We start from the raw sequence: 24492 nt of genomic DNA on the forward strand, positions 1-24492 counted from the left end.
CAGATCACTCAAACACCTGCTGAGGCCTTCAGTCATGTGACTCAGTCATCAGGCTTTCAGACTGAACTCTGTGGCACACATGATGCATTCAAGGGCCATCAGGAACTTCAAAGTCTGTCAGATGCTTCCTGTTTTTACAGTTTGTGGCTGTGCTGATGTGCATTTTATCGGCTTTGGGGATCAGAGGGTTAATATGTAATAATATATATGTATGACCATCACAGAGCCGTCCTGCTGCTCCAATCAGAAGTGACCAATCAGAGCAGAGCAGCTCCACAAAGAAGAAGCGCCTCACCTTCTGCAGGTACACCTGCTGCCAGTCGATGCCTTTGAAGAACTGATGCTCCTTCACCTCCGCGGCGCTGCATGAGACAGAGAGAGAGAGCATGTCTCACCACATGTGCTGCTCCTCATTCAAACACAAGGTGGCAGCGTTCTCCACGGTACACTCCGCTCTGACAAACACACTCATACATAATCCTGCCATTTATCCCACTGCCCGGCGCAGACAGCGATCCATCAGCCCGCTTTAGTCGTAAGCTGATGTGAAGCGGCGGCGCTGATGAAATTAGTTATGAAGTCAGCTTCTGTGGGATCACTGCACCACACACTGTTTCCAGGCCTAATGAGCACATCCAGCAAAATTCATCTGACTGATGAATTCATTTGCACGCCTGTGGACCTAAATGCTCATAGGGGATGGAGGTTAATGTGGAATCTGTGTGTGCGTGTGTGTGAGTTACCCTCGACCCTGGCAGCCGAGCCTCTTGGAAACGTCTCTCTGCAGCAGCCCCTCCAGGAGATCTTTGAGCTCTGCAGTGAAAGAGTCTGGCAGCTCCACATTCTGTCAGGGAGGAGGAGGAGGAGGAGGAGAAGAGACGGATCATCAGCACCGTGCACGTTAGCTGAAATAGCTGTTAGCATCCCTGTGTGCTGTGTGGACGTACAGACAGGTGTCACTGGTACAAATCAACCTTCACTTAAAGCTTTCGGTAAATATTTGCTATAGATATTTAAGCATGTTTTTTATTTTCAAAGCCTCTGTGAACCATGTGCACATCAGCTGTATGTGCTGAATGACAGAACTTTTAGTGTTTACTGAGTCTTGACTGAACGGTGTCACACATGATGCATTCAGGACCATCGTAAAGCCCAAACCCGTGGGCCGTTAGGTGATAAACGGGACAACCTAACATGCTGGTCCTGCTTCTTGGCTCTGCTGCTCTGTGAAGATGTTTCAGGACTGACGGGGATCTGCTCCATCCCTCTCTCTTCCTGTCATGGTGTTTATGTAATGAAACCATTCATCACGTTTCATAAACACAGCGCGACATATAGAGCAGTATTTTTAGCTTAAATTGCAGCCTTTCTCCCTCCGTCTCTAACACACATACACACTCAGACAGGGATTAAAGGGATAAACCAGATTAAGTGGCTGGATTAAAATCCTAATCTGGATTTATTGTGATATGAAAGATCAAACTTTCTCTGTTTAGAGGTCCAGCTCAGCCAAACAGGGCCTCTCTCCCTCTCTCTCTCTGTGTCTGTGTGTGTGTCTGTCTGTGTCTGTGTGTGTGTCTGTGTGTGTGGAAGCAGCCGTCCCTCTCAATTGCTTCACGTCCTGCCAGAACACATAAACGGACATGTTCAGAGATCTGGACGCTTTCCACCGAGTGAGAAACTCGGCGGCTCTCAAGCACAACATGTCGCCTCAGCGGAGCGCTGAGGAGGAAAAAAAAAACGGGTGGGCGTGAGCAGATATGTCAGCGGGTGGGCTCAATGGACGCCATTCATCCAGTGTTTGCTCGAATCTGACCCGTGACATCAAAAGGCTCGGCGGCATGTTCCTCTAACGCACAATGACACCATCACCACACGGCGCTGTTAGCAGAGCAGAGTTAGTGTCACACCACCAAACCTCATTACTCTAATCACACAAACAGAAACTGGATATTCAGACAAAGACGAGCTTCAAACCGTCTCACAGATAAAACTGCTGCAGCTTTTTATCACCGTCAGTCTGACTCACAGCCAACAACACTGAAAGACGGTCTCTAAATCTCATCAGCCTCTCACAGACTCTGTAGGCAGCAGCAGCTCTGTGCTGATGTCAGAGGTCAGAGGTCAGGCAGGCTGGAGCTGACAAAGAAGAACTCACAGAAACACCACGAGCCCCTCTGAACCACCAAGACCTGGGAGCTGGGAGCAGCGAGCTGAGGCAGAAGAAGAAGAAGAAGAAGAACCGCTGCCTGGTCTGATGAGTCTTCAGGTCTGCTGCCACCTTCAGAATTTAACCATGACGGCACGGATCCATCCTGACTCTCCAGGCTGCAGCTGCTGGGATGGTGTGAGGGAGACACTTGGGGCCCCTGAGTCTGGTTTAAAGACCACAGCCTGTCTGACCTTTATGAGTCACAGAGTTCCATCTTCTCCTGACCACATAAAGCTCAGATCATCTCACTGCTTTCTTCCATCAAATCAATCAGTTGTTCTTCCCCGTCATCCATAATGTGATTATTAAAAACAGATTAAAAGGCCACCGAGGCCATGAGTCATCAGGAGACACAGCAGCATGGAGCTGCTGACAACACGACCACGAAGGAGCTCACACAGGCGTTAAAGAGTGAGGGACCCGACACAGAACCTGGTGGAGCGCCACAGGTCATTCTGTAGCTGGAACATAACAGCCAGGGCGCTGCACTGTTGGAGGAGCGAGCATGCAGCAGCTCTTCATGGACCCGGGTCTCCGGCTGATGTCTCAGACGCAGTGTGGACGGCAGCAGCAGAAGACGCCTCTCATGGACATACAGGACACTTTGTGAGTAGTGTGTGTGTGAGCTGTGCGCCTTCACTGTTTGTTCACACACAGAAACATCTGTGTGCGTTTGGAATTACTAGTCAGGTAAACACAGGCCAAACCCATGTGCGGAGACTTAAGCAAAGACTCATATGTGCTTTACAGTGTGTTTGAGGAGGACGTGTGTGTGTGTGTGTGTGTGTGTGAGACAGCGTGCGGCCTTACCATGGTGAGCGTCATGCGGTCGATCTCGTGCTTGTCTTTGGTCTTGTGCTGTCTGAAGGGGCTGTGCCTGCACAGGACAGAGGACAGGTGGAGTCAGGAGAAAAACACAACTCCTCAAACTTCAACGTTCAATCTGACGCTCATGAATATCACAGCACTGCGAATTAAGAAATGGTAATTTGAACTGACCTAGATCTTTCTCTGTCTAATTAACCACCTGCAGCTCGGAGCGCTGAGGACGTCGATGTCGAGAGCGTTCATATCAAGCGACGGAAGAAAAAGTCGGAAGAAGCACCAAAGAGATTCTGAAATAAACTAAACATCCCGCCCTCCTCAGCAGCCAGCAGGACGCCATGATGGACTCAGCAGCAGTCACATGACCAACACTCAGCGAGTCTGGGTCTGAGCTGCAGACTGCGGGTGCAGAGCGGAGTTTGTAGAGGCTGTAAAAATGCAAATATCCTGGGTAAAGATTTCATGTTATCAGGCGGCTGCTGGTCACATGAGTCAATCACACCTCAGCAGCTGTGCTGAGGAGAGAAGTGTTTGTTTTTCAGAATCCCGTTGATGCAGATGCTTTATTTTTGCGGAATAATGTCACCGTTTTTATTAAAACAGAGGAACTTCAGGACGGAGCGGCTCCTGCAGGCTGTGAGGTGATACCAGGAGCCGACGGGGACGCTTCTGAGGGAGCCTGTGCAGCGGTCCATCACACAGCAGACTTATTTATAACAACTTCTCAATCTGGAGATTAAGGCAGTGTTATAATCCAAGTCTGAGCTGACAGCAGAATACACAGCTGAACACAGGAGGGGCGTTAATCAATGAGTTACAGTCTGAGCTTCGATCAGACAGCGAACACGTGTTTTAACTAAATTTATTCCACATAAAGACGTTCAGGATCCCTCGTGTCTCGGTGCTGATCCGGTCATGATGCCGGGGATCGGCTCCCTTCACTGTAACAGGAGCGGTGTTATTTTGAGGAGGCTTTGGTTACGTGTGTGTGTGTGCGTGTGTGTTAAAGCTGCCCTGATCAATACGTTTTATGCTGGCAATACATCAGGTGTGTGTGTGTGTGTGTGTGTGTGTGTGTGTGTGTGTGTGATGTGCGGAGTGTCAGCAGTAAAACAGCAGAGAAGGATCGCCGCAGCTCCTCTGAGGAGCAGTAAAGACTCTTTCCGATCATTGTTGTTTCATGACGGCCAAATTTAGCGGTTGGGTTCATTCCCACGGCTCTCATCAGTGAAACAAACTGAACACTGACGGAAACAACATGGAGGCTCTGACTGGGCGAACCGCCCGTCAAATCACAAGCTAATTTCAACCAATCAGATCAAAGAGGAAGCACAGCTACCTGCTGATGATCTCTAAAAGCTAGCTATTAGCTGTTAGCATGTCTGTTTCTTTGGTCAGAAAGACCACGTCAGCCCACTTCACAGTGGAGCCCTCGGCAACACATAAAAAAGTTTTAGAATATTAGCCCTGACGGCTAGCTCATGCTAACATCTACATTCAAAATCAATGAGAGCCAGAGATTTTAAAAAATGAAACTAAAATGTGACATTTCATAAAAAACCTTCAGACGGAGAACGCTGCGACACGAGGCCAACCTTTCAGCAAACACACACTTCCTCTTTAAAGTGTTCAAACACACTCACCCAAACATCAATGAGGAGACACGTCACACACACCCCTCTCTCTCTCTCTCTCTCACACACACACACACTTCCCCCTTTTACCTGATTTCTGACCTACTGGGCTCAGACCTCTGGCATTTACACACTCCACATCAAACAAACACACACACAGACTCGCACACAAATAAGATCAAACACACACCGAACAGAAGGCGAGCGGATTCAAAGGGGTTTACTCAGAGTGGCAGACAGGAAGTCAGGGCGAGGAGGGGAGAGAGAGAGAGAGCGTTACCCTCGGAGGAGTTTGAAGAGCATGCAGCCTAAGGAGAACCAGTCAGCGCTGCTGTCGTACGCCGTCCCCTTCTGAAGCACCTCCGGGGCCATGTAGCCATGAGTACCACTGCAGACACACACATCAGTGAGAGCAGGGTCACACACACACACACACACACACACACACACACACACAATAAACTCAATGAAAAATCAGTTGCCTAAACACAATAATGTCAGAAAAATAATCAAAATAAAACACCTCGAGAACAAATATAAACAAATGTGAAGGATGAAATATCTAAAAATAATATTAATACAAATTAAAAACATTTAGTTTAAGGCACAGAAACACTGTCAGCCCTGAAGTCTCAGCAGATTATTCTACGAAATGTAACATGGGATGTGTTCTAAACCTTTGTCTCCCCTCTGAGCAGTGAGCTGATGAAACTAAGCAGCTCTGTGCTGGGAAATAAGGATTAAACTGGCCGACCTGCACAGGTAACACAGACACAGAGAGCAGCACTTACACGCTGGCGTGGGGCTTCTTCTTGGAGAAGTCGCAGGCCAGGCCGAGGTCGGAGATACGAACATGGCCGTGCTCATCCAACAGGATATTAGCTGGCTGGAGGAGGACACACACACACACACACACACAGGCAGAGTGATGGAGGGCGCAGCAGATAACATCACGAGTGGAGGAATTAACCCCACTAATTCATGACTTAAGTTACAATTTCCGCTTGGCAGAAGAGAATTCTGTGTAGATGAGACAATAAAAGAAAGATGGCCGCCCTGCTTATCCTCCACTCCTCACCGCCTGTCCAGAGAACAGAGCCTCTGCATCAGGCTGCACTGTTTATCAGAGCCCTAAAACTGCTGCCTGACTTCCAGCAAAATATATCTATTATTATGGCAACCAGTCCAAACAGGGGGACCGGAGGAAAAACAGAGGACGGCTGCAAACATGGCCGACATGAATACACGGTGGAGGATCCGTGGACCGAGAGCTGGTCCCGTCACAAAACCTAAACATCACATGAGGGGAAAACACATGCTGCTGCGTTTAGGGACACATCTGAAGTCTGCTGGTTTCAATATGTCAACAAATCCCACAAAGACGTGCCGAGACCCAGAGGCCCACACTGAAGACATAAATCTGACTGTGGACGAGGAGTCTACCCGCTGAACCCTGGCTCTACAGAAACCCTCCATAAAGAAAGGGTCTGTGGGATTTGCTGACGGTCTGACGGACTCTGTGGGTCTCCCACCTTGAGGTCTCTGTAGACGACGAAGCGGTTGTGCATGTGCTCCAGACCCAGGATGATTTCAGCTGCGTAGAAACGCATCTCCTTCTCACTGAAGACGCCGTGCTGAGACAGGTGGTAGTGCAGGTCGCCGCCTGAACACACAGACACACACAGACACACACACACAGTCATACACAGTACAGAGTGCGTCAGCATGACCTCAGAACACCTCTGTTCCCGATCAATACCCGTCGATAAGTTGTGGTAACCTTCCTGGGGGAGAAAATGGGAATCGATGGGAGGTCTTGTGTGACTCTTCCCTCCTGTCCAGCTGTCTCTGCCCTAACATGTATTGACCCGCTGTATTTATGGCTCAACTGAGGCCTGGTCATGCACCCGGCACGCTGATGCCTCTGTCGACTTTGAGGGGTGACTCAGGCTTTGCTTGTAAACTGCTGATGAAGCTCTAACGACAGCTTCAAAAGGAAGGTGCAGTGTGATGCAACACAACCGAGGCCTAAACCCTCAGCATCAGCTGATCCCCTCTCAGACCGGAGCGGAGCCGGCCTGTGAGGGGGGGGGGGGGTCGTCGTACCGTTCATGAGGTCCAAGATGAAGCACAGCTTGTCCGGGGTGTGGAAGGCGTACGTCATGCACACGATGAACGGGCAGTCCTGCAGAGGGACGGGGAGACAAACACGTCCTCTGTCAATAACTTTGAATTAGTAACAAACAATATGTGTCCTAACATCTACTAACATCAGCCCGAACCACACGCATGATGCATTCAAGGACTGTCTGAAAGTTCAGTGACTGGTGATGGATGCTGCTTTGAGCCCCAGGTTTTGGGTTCATGCAGCAGTTGATCATTAACGGTGCACAGACACACGCTGAACTCGCCTCTTTGAGCTTTGATCGGCTGCGTCAGCTCGCAGGAGTCTCACCTGGCAGTCAGGGAGTGTAAATATTTAAAGCAGACTGGTCTGTATGCGAGAACCAGTTTGTGTGGTGAAACTTGTCTTGATTAAATATCCACCGAGCAACAATGTAAAGTTTAGAGTGGTGAAAACGTGGCGTGTTTGACTCACCCCTGTGCTGACTAACGACAGCATGATCCGCTCGTTGAGTGCGAGCGTCTCTCCCTGCTTCATCTTGATCCTCTTCTTGTCCAAACACTTCATGGCGTACCTGACACACAGACCACACATCGTCACATACAGGTGCTCGCAGGCTGTGTGTGACCTTTTAAAGCTGGTTTCCTCACATCTTCCCCGTGTCGGCCTTCCTGCAGCCGTACACCTCTCCGAAGCCGCCCCGGCCGATGATCCGGTGCACGCTGAAGTCGTTCATGGTCAGCTGAGGAGGACAGAGCAGCTCTGTGTCACCAGACAGGTCGTTTAAAACCGCCTCCATTCAAGATCATTAAATCATGTGCAGCGACACGCTGAGAGCCACCGGAGCAGTCCAGCTGTGCGAGCTGCCCGTCCATGACGCCATGTTTACACCCCCTCGCTTCATGTGTAGTCAGTCGGTGTGCAGGTGGAATGGAGTGGAACTAAACTGTGCGTCTATTCACTTTGATCAGAGTGTGTGTGTGTGTGTGTGTGTAAGGTACAGGTGCAGCTGCTGCTATGAACAACAGGAAGTTAGTTAGTGTTGGCTGACCAATGATCGGACGCCTTTCTAAAGTCCACAACTCCACACAGAGAGAAGATGCTGTCGTATGTTTATGTTTCAGCACGTGTTATAATTCAGCACATCTTTAGCGGCGCTCACCACCCGTTCATATGACATGTATTTAACCCTCTGATCTCCAACCAGTTTCTGTGTGTCCTTCCTGTGAGCTCATAGTTCACTAAATGTTGGTCATGTGACTGCTGAGCGAGTCCATCATGGCTTCCTGCTTGCTGCTGAGGACGAATGTGTTTTATTTTGGAGGATTTTTTTACTGAGGTGTGCAGAAAAGAAAATCAACTCATATCACACACGATGCATTCAAGGACTATTGTAAAGCTCAAAGCGGGATGACTCTTTCAGTCAGTGTTTGGGTTCAGAGGGTTAATACCTGTGTGCATACAGACAGAGCTTTGACGCTCCACAGCGACTTTAAAATCCCCTGATCTGGATCAAAAGGTGACTTTAGAAGCCAGTACTCACGTGGATGTTGAGCTCCACATTCTTCCACTGGCAGAAACGAGTGAATTTATCACTGTGAGGGAGGAAAAGACACACAAAGACACACAAAGACACACACACACACACAGAGGGGGGGAGGAAAACGTGAATATTCTGTGCATGCCGTGAAGAAACGCTGGATCTCCTCCATCCACCTCTGGGGTCTCACCTCTCGATGAACTTCTGGAAGATCTTCCCTCTCAAGCTGTCGCAGATCTCCACTATGTATGGCTGCAGAGGGACACACACACACACACACACACACACACACACACACACACACACACACACACACACACACACACACACACACAGCAGCTCAGACTCCAGCATCTGCTCCGGCGTCTCGATAATAACTACGTGATAAAAATTCTTTGCAAATGTATGTGAATGTATCGTGTGTGCTTTGTAAGGACGGCGGACTCATTTAGTCCTGAGCACTGAGAAAACACACAGGAAACACCGACAGGTTGATGTAACGTCGTCAAGGCCCGCGGATCGTTTTACATCCACAATAAGAGCCACGCTGTCGTCTAAAAGAGGAAACTGTTGATTAGATTTAGCGAAGCTGAAAGAGCGCTGTGTGTCTGTGGTGCTGCGCTCTGCGTTTTATTTTCCTGGGTGGCCTTTCAGACATCGATGCTTCACGCTCAGATATTTCATTACCCGCAGTTTGAGTTTTAAAAATAATGCAGAGTCTGACGAACTCTCACATTCTGCTCAACAAACATGGTTCTGTCTTAACGGCCAATCACGTAAAAACAAAGTTATTTTTAACCAATCATATGACAGCCAATTTCACCCAAAATAGGCTGGGAGGGTCGATCCAATTAGACACACACACACTCAGACACACACACACTCAGACACACACACACACTCAGACACACACACACTCAGACACACACACACACTCAGACACACACACACACGTGTTTTGGTATTGGGCTGAAACAGATGCAGCTCAGAGCTCAGTGTGTTTACACTCTTTTCAAGAATCAATACTCTCCGCCCTGTTTGGTGACATCACGCCACGTGAAGACATGTTTTAATCAGTGTGCAGGAGCAGCCATGAGACACTGAGCGCAGAGGACTGTTGTGTTGTCCTCACAAAGACAGACAGACACACACACACACACGTGTGTGGTATAAATCATTTACACCCTCGGATGTGTAAATTCAGACGTGACTGACCAGGAAACACACGTCACTGCTCAGACTCAAGCCCGTGCCTGTTCCACTGTGTTCTCACAGGTTCTTCTTCTTCACATGTTTTTTATGTTTGACAGGAAAACACGTCACAGCCTCAAACATCTGCTTCTGTCTGCACCTGCCAGCTTTCAGCTACGATGAGTCAAAGTGTGAAAACTTGAAACAGCTGCAGTCAAATAAAGAGTTTAAGTTCAAATGATATTTATGACTTCAGTGTGACGTGCCGCAGATATATGTTGAGGTTAGCAGCATGCTAACAAGCTAGCCTCAGGCCATAACCTACTAGAGGGTGTAGTGAACCTGAGGTGTTAGTGGAGGTAGGTGGGTGTTAGGAGGTGTTGTACCTGGAAGAGGTTTGGGGGAACCTGCTTCTTCGCCAGGTGACTCTGCACATGGTCCACCGCTTTCTTAGAAAATGGCTGAGACACAAAGACAAAAGACACGAAGGGTCAATAAAAAGCCACAGATTTCACTTCTGTTTTCACCGAACGTGTGTGTGTGTGTGTGTGTGTGTGTGTGTGTGTGTGTGTGTTGTGTGTGTGCGTGTGTGTGTGTGTGTGTGTGTGTGTGTGGACTTTCTCTCTTCAGACAACAGCACTAAACTAAACTGCTTTACATCCCTGCATGATGAGCGTGGACTCCAGGAGAGGGAGAATGGAGACTATGAGGATTTCCCATCATCCCTCTGGGCTAAACCACTGTTCCTGTTCTCAGTCTATTCACACAGCTGCAGAGCTACCACAGAGGGAAACACATCAGCAAAGTCTGTTTTCAGAGCTGCAGATCCGAACAGATGAGGAGCATATTTCTTTCTAAGGAATCCTCAGATTTACAGAGGGGGGATTATCATTATCAGCCTGCAGGTGCGGGCTCTGTGTGCCTGTCTGTGCTTGACCCTGAGTGCAGCGGTGACGCAGTGTGGATCAGACGGTGACGTCCTCACATGTGAACAGGACAGCAGCTCCTTCATGATGTAGCCGTCGTAGATCTGCCGGCTGCGGCTCAGCCTCTCCTCCTCGGAGTCCAGCTTCTCATAGTCCTTAATCTGAAAGGCACAAGCCAAGGTCAGCTTACAGACATCCTGTGAACCTGAATGAGCGGGATTTACAGCCCTAATCTCTGTCCCATCCCATGATGCCATCTAATCCCGCATTCACACAGGACGCCAGAGACTTACTTCTTCGTAGAACTTGAGCTGCGGCACGGCCTCGTCGATCTCGTTCATACAGAAGTCCTTGAACAGCAGGAAGCCTGCGAGACACAGAGAGGACAAACGGTGAGGACAAAAGGTCCTGACAGAATATGTGCATGATGGAGGATAATCTGAGACTCCAACCACGAGACGAGTTATGTTGTCACCATGACAACAGGATGCTGAAGAGCATGGCTGGATGAAAGAGGACAGACTGAAGGATGTGACCACAGGATTCATACTCTGATGTTTCATTAAATAACAAATGTTCAGTCGGGGTGGGCTCATTGTTCACTGCACTATAAAGTTCCGTCTCCATGGAAACCGCAGAAAGCTGCACATCACACAGACACTCTGAAGGTTACACCTAAGTCAATGACGGCTTCCTGGCTGTGCCGAGGAGTGCAGAATGTTATTTGATTCTTCCAGTCACGTCGCGTCTTTCACCGCTGAAAACATGAATTTTGAATTAAAACAAAACAAAACTGGTCGTTCTCAAACTACCCTCAGCTGTATTTTGCATTTAGTGCTAATTAGAAAATGTTAAAACAAGCTGATTTTAATTTTGTGTGTCAGACAGAAGCAGCTGCACGGACTGAAGATGAAGGCTCGATGCTAAAAGCAGCAAATATGAGAGAGACACAGTCAAGAGGATGTGACAGAGGTAATTACATGAGAGGATACTATAGCCTGCAGTAGGTGAAGTGACATGGCTGGATGACCCACTGTGTCCTACACACACACACACACACACACACACACACACACACACACACAGACACACACTGAAGTAAACAACTGTGGCACCATGTGAACATGAAAGAAGGGCAGCTCCCTTCACGTTATCAGCCTTAATAATGTATTGAGGTTGTGTTGTTCTTATTAGGTGCAGCTACAGCGGCTAATTCCTCTCTCCAGTGTGCACGCACACACACACACACACACACACACACAGCTGGTAATTAGAGAAAATGGCACCGGGCATTATTCGGCAGAGAATGACCCGCTCCGTGTCTCCGTCGCACCAACAATGGATAGAAATCTCATGACATGTTGTCAGATCCACACTCAATGAAACATTATCTGAGGAACAGGACGGAAGGGAGGGGGAGATAAAAACCGCATCCATGCTGCTGACAAAGATGAGGCGCGCTGTTGCCATGGTAATTGCCTCCGTGGCTACCGGCGATGTGTGAACAATGGTGTGGAGAGAAAAGAGATGAGATGTACTGTACATGATGGTGCTCCCCAGGAGGCCCAGCCGGGGAGCTGTGGTCACTCCCACGACTGCTATATGATGTCTGTGACACTATCTCATCGACGGTCACAGCCGAGGGGAACGCACACACTCACACATAAACCCAGAGGACTAAGCGAAGCGTCACAGACATGCAGCAGAGAGGCGGCGGCGGCAGCAGCGCTCTGTGTTTACGTGCAGCGTCCTCTTCTCCGCAGCTTTAGCTCATTAGCATCAGGCAAAAAATAGCCGGCTAACAGGATCCGACTGTTGGCACAGATCAGGGTCTAACCTTCCTAAACTTCCTGTCCTGCACGAGGGCGGCACGGATAAGGATAAAGGTGTGTATGCTACAGTCAGCTGGAGGCTCGCTCAGGAACCTGCTCTGGGATTACAGATACTTCCAGAAGTCCGAGTATGGAACCAGGACCAGTGCAGATTAGACACAATCATTATTTTACCAGCTGTAAATGTTTCATAAAGCTTTTTATTATGTAGTTAATAAAACAGAAAGTCTTTAAACGGATCCCTGACCGGTGTGTTCAGAACAACCCCATGACAAGAGGAAACTCTTGAGGCCACTCTTGTTGTTTACGTTGCAATGCATTATGGGTAGTGAATCAATGCAGGGTTGGATCCTGTACGACCCATCACCCCTTGTCCCCCCAGAAGCTCTGTAGCTTTGGCCTGGTGTTCAACTTTAGAAACGCTTAATGTGAACCAGATGATTACTGAGTATTAAAGCCAGAACAGTGGAGGTTCTGTTCAGATCACTGGATCATTGGAGAATTTGAGTCTTCCTTTTTTTTCTTATGATATAAAAAGTTTAACCAAGAACAAAAATCAGCATTCACCACCAGCAGGCGAGACAATGACCTTCAAAGCTTCTAAAGAGTGCCCTTTGTTTGGTTTGGTTCCACCAGCTGCCCCCAGGTAGGGTCCCAGAACCACCAGAACCGCCAGCAGCCTCTACCCCCGGGCAGTCCGACTCATATATTGTGTCTCACTGTGATGGTTTACATTCTTGGGCCTCTGCTGGTTATGGATTAGCACCATGCTCCACGCTCTGGTGTAATGTCGTCATTATTCACAACAATGACAATTGTTATTGTATTGTGTTATTGTATTGTAATTTGGCGCCCTGGCTCCCAGCGGAGGCTGTTTTTTTAGAGCCACGCGCCTACTATCATCCACTCTCACATCTTCCCCTCCGTTTTATCTCCGCTCCAGACGTGATGCATCATTTCCCCTCCGCTCCGCTGCAGCTCGCACAAATACGCGTCCTCACATGCATTCACGCATGCTGTATGTACACACAGCCTGCTGCACAGGGCATCCTTGTTTGCAGAATGGGTGCTACTGACAACCAGAGCTCCCTCCCAAAACACACACACACACAGGTTTTCAGCGAGGACCAAACATGCAGCAGAGGGGAAACGACAGTCCTTACATCACTGAGACTCAAGGATTAACCTTAATCGCTGAACACTTCAACGCTGCCCAGCTAATTCAACAAATGGCCTCATCTAGAGAACTCACACACACACACACACACACACACACACACACAAACACACCTTAAGCTCAACTCAAATGCAAGTTCCTGTGAGCTTTGTCTCATTAGCCAGATCACCTGAACTGTCTAAAAATACCACGCTGGCTTGTCCTGACAACGGCCTCTGTCTTCCATCAGCTACACACACACACACACACACACACGTTTGGCCACATCCAGAGCTGGCTGTTACTGACATTCCACCGATACACACATCAACATACGTGTGGGCCTGTGACTCACATTAATGACGCAACATGAGAACCAGGCACTAAAAACCGAAGCTTTTATTCAGTTCACAACAGTCCAACCGCAGAGTGTGTGTGTGTGTGTGTGTGTGTGTGTGTGTGTGTGTGTGTGTGTGTCGGCAACATGAAGTCCGTTTTCACTGTAGAACATTTCAACTAAATTTATGTTAAAAGTTTCTTATTGATGGATCATGTGAGCGAGGGGATGACTCTGTGCTGCATTATACATACACTGACCTTTACTGGTGGAAGAGCAGTGTGTGTGTGTGTGTCTGTGTGTGTGTGTGTGTGTGTGTGTGTGTTGACTGATATTCATTCGCATACGACTTCAGGATTAGCAAACAGCGTTAAGTATTCTCCCGGCCTCCGCTGCTCTGACTACAGACCCTCGCTAACAGCGGCTAAAATGCTAATGGCGGAGGTCTCAAAGAGGCGTCCTGATAAATCACAAAGTCCTGCAGGGTGTGACGTGGAGGAAGGAGACGTTTGGCTGAAGGGAGCAGCAGTCTCCTGTGTGTTAGCTGAAGATTACATGAGATTAGGCCTTAATGGCCCTGTGCTATAAAATAAACACTGACTGGCCTCAGACTGCAGCAGGGTTTTAACAGGCCAGTCTGGGCGTTAGCATCGCAGGGGTTCCCTTTCACAAGAAGCTAAAGCTAACACCAACAGTAATGAACATCACTTTGTGACATCACCAGCACCACCAGGTTTACTCCCCGGAACAAAGGCATCGCTGACGTTTAAGGGCGTCATCTGTAGCACAATTAGCCGCAGGGGGTCTGGTGAGCCCTGTGTTAACCACGGTCCTTCACCATCTTGCAGCAGGTACAGCGTGTTCACATGTAATTCAGCAGCCTCTGTAAACAGCCAGTGTGGCTCCAGGACCAGACATCCGCTCCTGTCCTTTGTTTAGGTTTTGCTAACAGTCTCGTGGAGTTCGAAAGCTTCAAACATGGCCGAGGCCTCCCGCTGTGTCCGACACCTGCTTACCGCAGACATCTGATGCCGGCAGTTACATTAGAGCTCGACTAATTAATACACTGACAACAAATAATCAGCTGCTGTTATGGTAACCAGTTAATTGAGTTGTCACCACAGATGTACTGATTCCAGCTTCTCCACTACACTGTGGAGGAAAATGGAGTTTGACTGAAGTCCTTCCAGGTGTGGAAACATAACATCCTGATTTTATACATGTTATTATCAGCAGGACCTCTGCAGGTTCAGGCTGAGGGGCTGAGGCCACACAGCTCTGTCCCATTTCAAAGCATCCTCTCCTGCCGGATGCACCCGGTGGACCCTTCACAGCCCAGCAGACCCCAGGACTCACTGCACGCCCGCTGTTTTTACAGTCAACGCCACAAACTGAATTCTAACTTGTGAATGTCAATATTAAGCGCAAGTTGCTAGGCAACGGGATGCAGATAACCAGGAAGTGTTCCCATTTATTGACCAGTTAGCCTAAGGATGAAGTGGGACACTGTAAACTGTGTGATCCTGGTGCTCTGTAGAGTTAGCACTTAGCAGTTAGCCTCTGCTGAATCAGATTTCCAACTTTTGGTTTTGACCTGTTGTATCTCTGTGTGCTAAGCTAACAGTAGCATGCCATGCTGCAGTGTTTAAATCAGCATAACATAAATCAGCAGCCATATGGTGCTTCGGTTATTAAGTGGCACTCTTTAGCGAGTGACAGGCTTTGTGTTAGCATTGCATTGAAAGTTAAGGAGTGAGGTGCGTGTAGCTCTGTTTCTGTAGAATATGGTGGCTGGTTTCCTGTGAGGTCAGAGCTGAAGTGAGTGACTAGTTAAAATGTTCATTTATAACCAGTTGATGCAGAGCAAATCTGGGGCCCCTGTCGGCAAAATGCTGACTGGTGTTAGTATTTCAACAGCCTGTGGCTGATCTTAATTCAAATACATTCGTTGTATTCTGTATTTGTGGCCCCTGTGATGAGCTGTGCCACAGGTTTCCTGATGTTTTTGCAGGTAAACGATAAGATTGAACTATAAAAATGACCCTGGACAAACACTAAGACAGCAGCAGTGGAGGTCCTGGTCTTTCAGATGCACCAGGACAAGAATCAACACTTAATCCTTTATCGAAGACATTTGAATGATTCTCAGGGACAACTGAGTTTCCAGGTTTTGTTTCTGTCCTCTCGCCTCCTTCCTGTTAGGTGCAGTGCCGGCTGCAGGTGGTAGACACAAAAACACACACACACACACACTGATACCACCACATTTGCTTTTTTCCGTGGAAGGAATGTTTAGATGTTTAAATATTATGACAGAGCACCCTTCAAACATCGGACGTTATTTTACAGAGCGTCTCAGCCGGCTGTTATCAGGGTGTCTGAGCTGTGCTGTGTTCTGCTCTGCTATCAGATCGCTGGATGTGAAGACAGTGTGAATCATGATGGATGAATAAACGACAGACGTGAGACTGGCCGGAGGCGTGGACAGTCTGTTGACATACACAGACATGGTGCATTCTGGGAAACGGCGCTTTGCTACAGAGCTCTTTTTTTTTCCCCCCCTCAGTCTCTGCCGGCTCTGTTTTAACGCCGTCCTCTCGGTCCATCTCTCCCCTCCTCCCCCGATTCTCATCACCTATTTTATTCCTCCTTTAATCAATTTCATTTCTCCCCGTCGCCAAGCAAATGCAGCAGTTCTGGCGCGGTTGCCGTGGAGACCGCAGTTGCTAGGCAACACACAACTCTCCATCATCCATTCCAGAAGTCTGACAGATGGAGAGGGAGAATGCCAAGAGAGAGAGAGAGAGAGAGAGAGAGAGAGGCTAAAGAATGGAAACAGAGGGGAGGCATGATGCAACCAAAAATGGAACAAAAGCAGTTTCAATCAACTCATCAATAATTCTCTCTCTTCACAGTCGCTCCTTCTGTTCCGTCCGCCCTCAGCCATCGCTCCACACTTTCAGGTTTTACTCCTTTATTAGCAAAATGTGCTCCGGTCCGTTTCTATGAATCAGGCGCTGAATGTTTTTCCCCTCCTGTCACATGTTGACTCATTGTTCACTGTAAAGTCCTGCTGCTCCAGCACAGTCATGGCTACGAGCCGAGAGGACTTCAGCATGTTTCTGTGCAGAACAACACTCTGCAGGTCAGACAGATACTCTCTGAACGTTGGTCATGTGACTGCTGCTCACATGTGACTCCATCATGGCTTCCTGCTGGCTGCTGAGGAGGACAGGACTTAAACCCCCTCTCACCTCCAGTGATGCTGTGACACACTGAGCAGGGAGGATTCACACAGCACCTCATTTACAAATAAACAGCCTGCCCCTCATGTCAGTGTGGATTAACACACATCAGCACCTCTGCTGTTTTAAAAAAAGTCATATTCAAGGTGAAGTAGTGGCCAGTGTGCCGGCTATATTTAGACTACAGCACGTCCATTACATAATGGTCATCCTGGGTGACCCTGATTTTTGTCTGGCCTGTGGATGAATCCGCTCATGACTGGGTGGTCTGATGTGAAGACAGGTGGACCTCCTGCGCCGGGGGACATTTACACAGACAGACGTTCCCCCGCTGCACCTGCTCCAATTAAGTTCAAAATGAAGATGAGAAACGGTCGACACAAACATTCCAGCAGCAGCAGCAGCAGCAGCAGCGGCGCCCGGTCTTCGTCCTGACCTTGGTTGTCATGACAGTCAACAGAGCTCGTTGAGCTGAAGGACGAGGCCTCTTCAAACTCACAGCCCGGTCGCAACTGTTGATTAAAACTGACTTCCTGTCCGTTCTGCAGCTGTGAGAGGCGTGTGTGTGTGTGTGTGTGTTACAGCGGAACATTCGGAGTTATCTGCTGTGAGTTTGTAGTTATTGTTTGTATTGCAGGATCACATGACGCTGTGTTTGAGCCTGTTTACTCTGTTAACTCCTGTTGAAACATGCAAAGCTGCACATTTGCCATTCAAAAGTCAACGGCACACAAACGCCCTGTCCGCCTCTCAGCTGTTTCCCAGAGGATACTGCACTCAACAGGCCCGACAAAGGTCACATCAGAGGTAATAAACACCACCCACGCTACAGGTGACGGCGGTCATTTCACAAGAAACACACGCCGCGAGCCTGTCGCTCAGCCACGCCCACAATTATACAAAGTTTTAAGTCCAAATATAATTAAAAACAGCGAGTAATAAAACTCATCTGGCCCTGTACATTTGTTACAGTGACTTATTAACTGAGCAGAACTGTTTCTGTGGTAAAGTCAGACATTGTAACATGGGAGGCATGGAGCCAGCCCCTAGAGGCCACAGGAGGAAGTGCAGTTTTGATATAAATGTTTACAATACAAGTGACAAAATGTTGAAAGAGCACAAGGTTAGTTTTTACCTGCAGCTGTTTATTAAAGGTTTGTGCTCTGAGTCTTCAGTCAAACACCGAGTGTCACACTAAATGTTTAAAATATGAATCTGCAGAGGCCTTTCAGCACTCATGGTTTTTATCCTGATCATGGACGGACAAAACAACAACAGCACTGCAACATTTGGCCACAGGTGTCTCATAAGCACACACACACACACACAAACACACACACGCTGAGGAATACAAGGTGACAGAAGAGAGCAACAAGTGTGAGGAAGAGGAGAGCTGGAGACAAAGAGAAGGAGGCAGAATTAACGCAGTCTATTCTCACAGGGGGCTCAGACCGGGAACAGTAAGTAAAGCGAGCAGAAGCCTGCAGGGCAGCCGTGCTCCCCTGGTACACCACAACTACTGGCACAGAGCCGCCTGCTCAGAAAGGAAACACTGCGAGGAGCCAGCAGAGACTGGAGGAAGCAGCAAACGTGCCGCTCTGCACCACAAATACAAGTAACTCTGCCGCCGTGTCACAGGATTAACGGCACACTGACGGTCTCGTCTGGGTCTGGAGGGGCTTGATGTCATCAGCAGTGAGGGTGCTGATCCACAAGAGTGGGAGGACGAGGCAGGCGCAGAGTCTTTTACCATGGCTGCAACTAACGACTGTTTCAACAGTTGACTGGTCATTGACTACCTAACGACTAACAGTCGGCTACTTTGGACCGCCTCCGACCTGCTGCATGACGTATAAAGTATAAAATATTTTGAGACCTCATCGCCCCCTTTAAGCTGTTGGACTCTTGAGTCAAAGCTTGAATAACAATAAAATTTAATACCTCATGAAATGGCGATTAAGACTTTTCAATAGTTTTTTTTTTTACTTCCCAACATTGATTTATCAACTTTTAATACTTTTTAAGCCCGCGGACATCCTGGCATGCCATGCGATGACATCACTAACGACCCGTCGACTACGAAGTTAGCTGTCGGCTAGTCGTTGCAGCCCTAGCACACACATGATATTAATGACACATGATGCACCTTCATCATCAGAACGAAGCAGCTGTAGAAATGAGCTCTGAACATTCGAATTCTGAGTAACGACGAGCTTCAGAGAAATCAGCAGGACTGACTCACAGACATTAGACCTCACTGTGTGTCAGTGTCAGAGGAGACGCTCTCTGGTTTTTATCCCTGCTACTGAAACAACAGTACTTGTCTTCCAACGCCTCAAATGTTCTGAGTGAGTAAATGGAATAAAAAAGTTGAAACTCACCGATTTTCTGGTTGAAGATTTTGTCGAACGTCAGTTCATCCCTCTCCTCCAGGTACTTCTGCATCACGCTGCGGATGCTGCAAACACACACAGAGCAGAGGAAGAGGCGGGTCAGCATCACTTCCAGAAACAACAACAACAACTCAGATCCCAGGCCGGTCCTCCACCTTCCACCTGAGATCCTGGCCCTGGTTTTAGGACTCTCCCTGCCACCTGTCCCCTGACAGAGACTCTGGCAGCAGGGAGGGAACAGAGGGGGACACAGGGGAGGCAGCGGGGGAATCTGGAGAGATACAAGCTACCCTGGGAACGGGTGTTAATGAGAATGCGAGTGGGGAGAATGAATCAATTAGCACTGCCTCCAACAGCCCATTAACACTATATCAGCACACTGCACACACAACAGGCAAGCAGCTTCACCTTCACAGGCGCACACTGAGCACGTGCAGGGGGTCCGACACCTTCTGATGGCTCGGTTTAAAGGGCTCGGCTGGATATTTTTACCAACACACATAAAAATAAAGAAGATTTTACTTTCAAAATAAATGTAAATATAGAAACTCTCCTCTCTAAAAGATCCAAGATGGCGGCCGTCTGTCCACATGCATGTTTTTTTGATGCTACCTGTGCTTGTGCTAGCAGCATTTTCCTGCAAACAGAAGCGGATTTATTTGGAGATCGGATCATAAAACGCATCGTGAGCGCATGGATCTGTGAACCACTGGAAGGGAAACAACTGACATGACAGCAGTGAGCTGCTGCTTCACAGTAAACACACCTGCTCCCCCCGTTTGAAAGGCAATGACATGCTGTCATTGTGTGTTATATATTTAAACACAGCGCTACGAGCTGCTTTAAACTGACAGAGGTTTAAAAATGATCACAGCGAGGACGGCGTCTGGGTCGGTAAAGAAACATTTCAAACTGCAGCAGCGACAGGAACAAGAAGCTAGGAAGTAAACACTTCCTCTTTTAGAGGAGCGCTGTGTGCCCCACTGAATCATCGGCAGCTGACTCTGGGCTCTTTGTGTGAAACCTGGCAGCCACGTTTGGACTGCTGCTGATATGTACTGGGTCACGGCTGCTGAGGTGCATTAAAAACACAGCTCGTCTTAACATCAGGAAACAAAAGAACACTCTCCTCCTAAAAATGACTCCATCATGGAGCAGAGCTTGACGTTAGCCGCAGCAGCTACCAGCCGTAGCCTATGGGGGCAGATGACCGGAGCACGATGGGGGGGCTCCTGCTGTGACAGTGCAGTTTGAGTGACAGAATGACTGCTGGCACTCAGTGATAAATAAGGCAGTGTTGTCCACAGGGGATCGCCTGAGAGCTGAGGATTTATGAGTGCTCTTTACTGCGCTGTGAGCCACGCTCCCTGTCACAGAACCCCGAAGAAATCCAACATGGCACCATCTTTGCAGAACCTCAGCGTGTTCAAACAGCCAATATCAGGCCTGCACTGCAAGACTAAAACACAGCTCCATCCCCAGAGCTGTCAAACTGTTGCTTTTCCACTGCTGGAACCTGAGGTGCAGGATCCAGGTACCTCGAAATGTGACGCGGGGAATCTAAATCTCTCTGGACTCCACCAGTGGTGTAACAAGCCACAATAAAACCCTCAACATGGAACTGAAATGATGCATTCAACAAATCAGGTGGACACTTCTCTCTGGGTTAGTTCCAGTGGTACAAACAGGCACAAACAGCAACTACAGGCCAGTTCGAGAGGCCCTGAAAAGCCTGGGAGTTCCTGCAGTGGAAAAACAACTACGGGCACTGGTCTCCCCTAAAACTGTTCCACTGGTCAGAACACAATAAGGCCAATAAGTTCCTGCAGTGGAAAAATCCCAAGAACCGTTTCCCTTCACAGCAAACACCAAAGAGGAAGATATGAAGGCACACTCCTGCCCTGAGCTGGGTGTGTGGTGAGTGTTTACTGCAGAGGTGGAGCTCGTGTGTCTTCAGGTACATCTGGTTTTATTGTAAAGATGAAACCTGTCTTCAAGATTTAAGGAGGTGCTACATTTCAGAGCCAAAAGGCTCTTATAACACCATAAATGCCCAAAACTCAAAACAGATACATTTCAGCCTGTCGCTGATGATTAGCTCCTCCAGCCTTCGCTCCAGTCTGCTGCTGATAATCTGACAGAGACATCTACTTCTCACCGGAGCCGCTAGCTGTTGTGTCTGCTGTCTGTGAAGGAACTGTGATATTGTGACGTCGGCAGGTAAATGAAACACACACTGGAGCGTACTCCTGCAGGAGCCCCCAGTTAGCACAGTCAGATGAGAAGAGTTGGCCAACAAAACGTCCACTGAGCCAAAAGTCTCCAGCCGCCTCCTAGATGACCTTCTAATAAACTCCCGACAGCCATTTCTGTGACGACGCAGCAGCAGCAGCAGCAGCAGCAGGCTGACGGTGGGAGACCCGTCCCAGCAACTGACCTGGTTTCAGGCCTCACAAAGACCTGCAGGCTGCTTGAAATGCAAACACTTACAGTCAGAGTACACTCCTGTTATCTGCAGGTAAGCTAGGCTGCAGTCACACTGCTGGGTGGGGGGGGGGGGGGGGGCGGTGCAGAGCGCCTGGTGGGTGGAGCCAGTTTCGAAACACACACACACACACACACAGCATGCATGTGTTAAAGCTGAGGTTGAGTAACTTTCAGTGTGGCAGTAAAAGGTCAGAGTACACCACGTGATGCACAGGCCTCTGAAAGGGTTAACAGATCATTTCCTCTGCTTATCTTTGCTTTTTTTCTTAGTTCAGTGCAGCTTTTATTAGCAGCTAATCACTGACGCTGTACCAACACTGCAGATGTGTCAATATTTAACATATTAACAGGATGTCAGCAGCATTTCTATAGCTGGGCTGTGGGCATGTAGCTGAGGTGTGCTGACACACTCGGCTCAGGCCCGGCTCAGCTCTGCTTCTGCTTCACACACTGTGGGAGGACAACATGCAGAATGATGTTTGTCAGCTCTCTCTGTCAATACCTGAGCTGACGGTGCTCACATGACCCGAGCGGCAGGCGAGAGCACTTATTCCAGCTTATTTAAGCCTCCAGACGTGTAATTACTGTCTTTAACAGGAAAACTCGTTTTTCTAAAAACCTGTTTTTCTGCCCGCTGCCGAGCTTCTGACTGCTTCCAGCGGATTAAGGGTGTGTGAAGAGAGCTGCCTGCAAGAAAAGTGGATCAATGTTCAGACTGATAACATTTCCAGGGATTAAACAAATAAAATAAAATCATCTGACTGAACATCATGTTTTTTTAGGCAATCACTCAGGTCGTGGCCGCGCACCGCCTCCATACTCAAACATGTGGTCCATCAGCCTGTACTAGTTCAAAGCTGCATGAGATTATCAGACTGTTTGTGAATTACTCCGCGTTTCTTCTTAAAAGCTCCAGATGACAACAATGGCTTCTGTGTGTTGGCTGTAAAGCAGCAGTAGTAACAATGCTGCTGTGAGGATGTAGCACCTTGTGTGCTGATAACACCATGGCACCGTCCACAATTATAATTACATCACTAGCTGTCCTCATTCACTGCATCAACACAAATGAAAGGTCCTTCTGTGGAAACCTCCAAACTGTTCAGCCGACAGCTGTTCCAGTATCTTCCCGAGGTGAAACGAGAACATTCTGGACCTCAGCAGCTTATCCTGACAGATTTAGCAGCTAATGTTAGCAAAGAGCTCATTTCTACTCCTCCACATGTTCAGCATGCTGCCCAGTGTTTTCTAATGCTACAGTAAACCGGTCCAGTCACCCCTGACAACAGCAGCTTAACCAGACTGTTTAATTGATCACCCAATTAAATGTTGATAATGTGATTTCATGTTTAACCAACCACAGCCTCCCGACCCCGCTCCCCAGTGACGCAGGACGATCACCACTGCTGGCCCACATATTATCCTAGATTCTGCTGGCGGTTCATATCTCAGTGACACCGACTCGAACTGGTTATTCATCTCCATCCTTCGTCTCTTTTCTTTGGACTTGTGTGTAGCAGCAGGTCGTCCTATCACCCTCCCCCACGCCTCTCGGCTCCACGGCCTCCAGTGTGGCTGTCAAAATCTCACCTCTCTGCCAGAGGACTTAGCCTTGGCCCGCTGAGAATGTGGCAGCACCACGCTATCTCCAACATGCCACATTTAACTGCACCCCCCCACCAGCATGAAACTGAAAGCGTTCCTCATGCACTGGTCCTGCTGAAGCACGGCGAGCGTCCTGTCCGTCACTCAGATCTTTTACAATCCAGATTAAAGTGATTCCTCCGAATCTGCAGCACTCGGGTGATAACAGCATGTGTGGTGAGGCTGCACAGGAACAAACCTTCTAATGTAACCATCATCTGCTCACATATGGAGACATTATTGTAATCATGATGACCTAACTGACATTTTCATATCACTGCCAGTCTCACTGATTCACTCAGAGTAATAATGCTTTACAAGTCCATTAGCTTTTATCTCTGCAGCTACTGTGTGATAAATAATAAAGCAGAAACTCACTTGATAACACACACACACACTAAAGCTTTGCTTGTTTGTGTAGTTTTGTGTTGAGTCTTCTTTCCGGTCACTAATGTGCTAATCAGTCAAACAACCTGCTGCAGCCTGTAGCTGGGATGAAGCCTCGGATTAACCTCAGTGTCAGTCCGCCTGGACTGTTGACTGAACACATAAAGAGTGATTAGCACGGCGTTCAGTTTCACTGGCAGACGACCGGATCCTGTTTAGCTCCTCAAAGACCCTGTTCACACTGGAGAGTGTCAATCCAGCTGGAGTAGGATTGAATCCAGATTGCCTTTAGGCTGGATACGTTCAGACCCATATCTGGCTATCACACACACGCGTGCCTGCTCAATCCAGCTTAACCCGGCTTGTTTGTTGTCCTCCAAACTGCTAGGTGGCGCCTCATAACATACAGAGCCTGTTCAGGCCGCGATATGACTGTGTGTGCACATGCTTTGTGCGTTTTTTTTGTCCCGTGTCGCTCGTTCTTTCGCAATTTATTCCTTTGTAGCCCTGTGGAAAATAAACTCGGGGCAAAGCTGTCGTAGTTCAACGGTTGTTTAC

The 24492-nt window shown here is 48.4% G+C and overlaps 1 protein-coding gene across 2 annotated transcripts in view; it reads right to left on the minus strand.

Moving 5' to 3' along the window:
• The window catches only part of grk3 (G protein-coupled receptor kinase 3), a 35978-nt gene that overhangs the window by 5939 nt on the left and 5547 nt on the right, over window positions 1-24492 (minus strand). For both annotated transcript variants that reach the window (XM_028417392.1, XM_028417390.1), the window contains 15 exons: window positions 19405-19481; window positions 10747-10820; window positions 10513-10614; window positions 9914-9988; window positions 8527-8588; window positions 8340-8391; window positions 7447-7538; window positions 7271-7370; window positions 6778-6856; window positions 6204-6334; window positions 5463-5557; window positions 4952-5059; window positions 3023-3089; window positions 744-844; window positions 296-362 (listed from right to left, as the gene is read on the minus strand). In XM_028417392.1, coding sequence (XP_028273193.1) covers window positions 296-362; window positions 744-844; window positions 3023-3089; window positions 4952-5059; window positions 5463-5557; window positions 6204-6334; window positions 6778-6856; window positions 7271-7370; window positions 7447-7538; window positions 8340-8391; window positions 8527-8588; window positions 9914-9988; window positions 10513-10614; window positions 10747-10820; window positions 19405-19481 — 1282 coding nt within the window. The remainder of the gene's footprint in view (window positions 1-295; window positions 363-743; window positions 845-3022; window positions 3090-4951; window positions 5060-5462; window positions 5558-6203; window positions 6335-6777; window positions 6857-7270; window positions 7371-7446; window positions 7539-8339; window positions 8392-8526; window positions 8589-9913; window positions 9989-10512; window positions 10615-10746; window positions 10821-19404; window positions 19482-24492) is intronic.

This window comes from Parambassis ranga, chromosome 12, assembly GCF_900634625.1.
Source record: "Parambassis ranga chromosome 12, fParRan2.1, whole genome shotgun sequence".
Classification (NCBI taxonomy): Eukaryota; Metazoa; Chordata; class Actinopteri; family Ambassidae; genus Parambassis; species Parambassis ranga.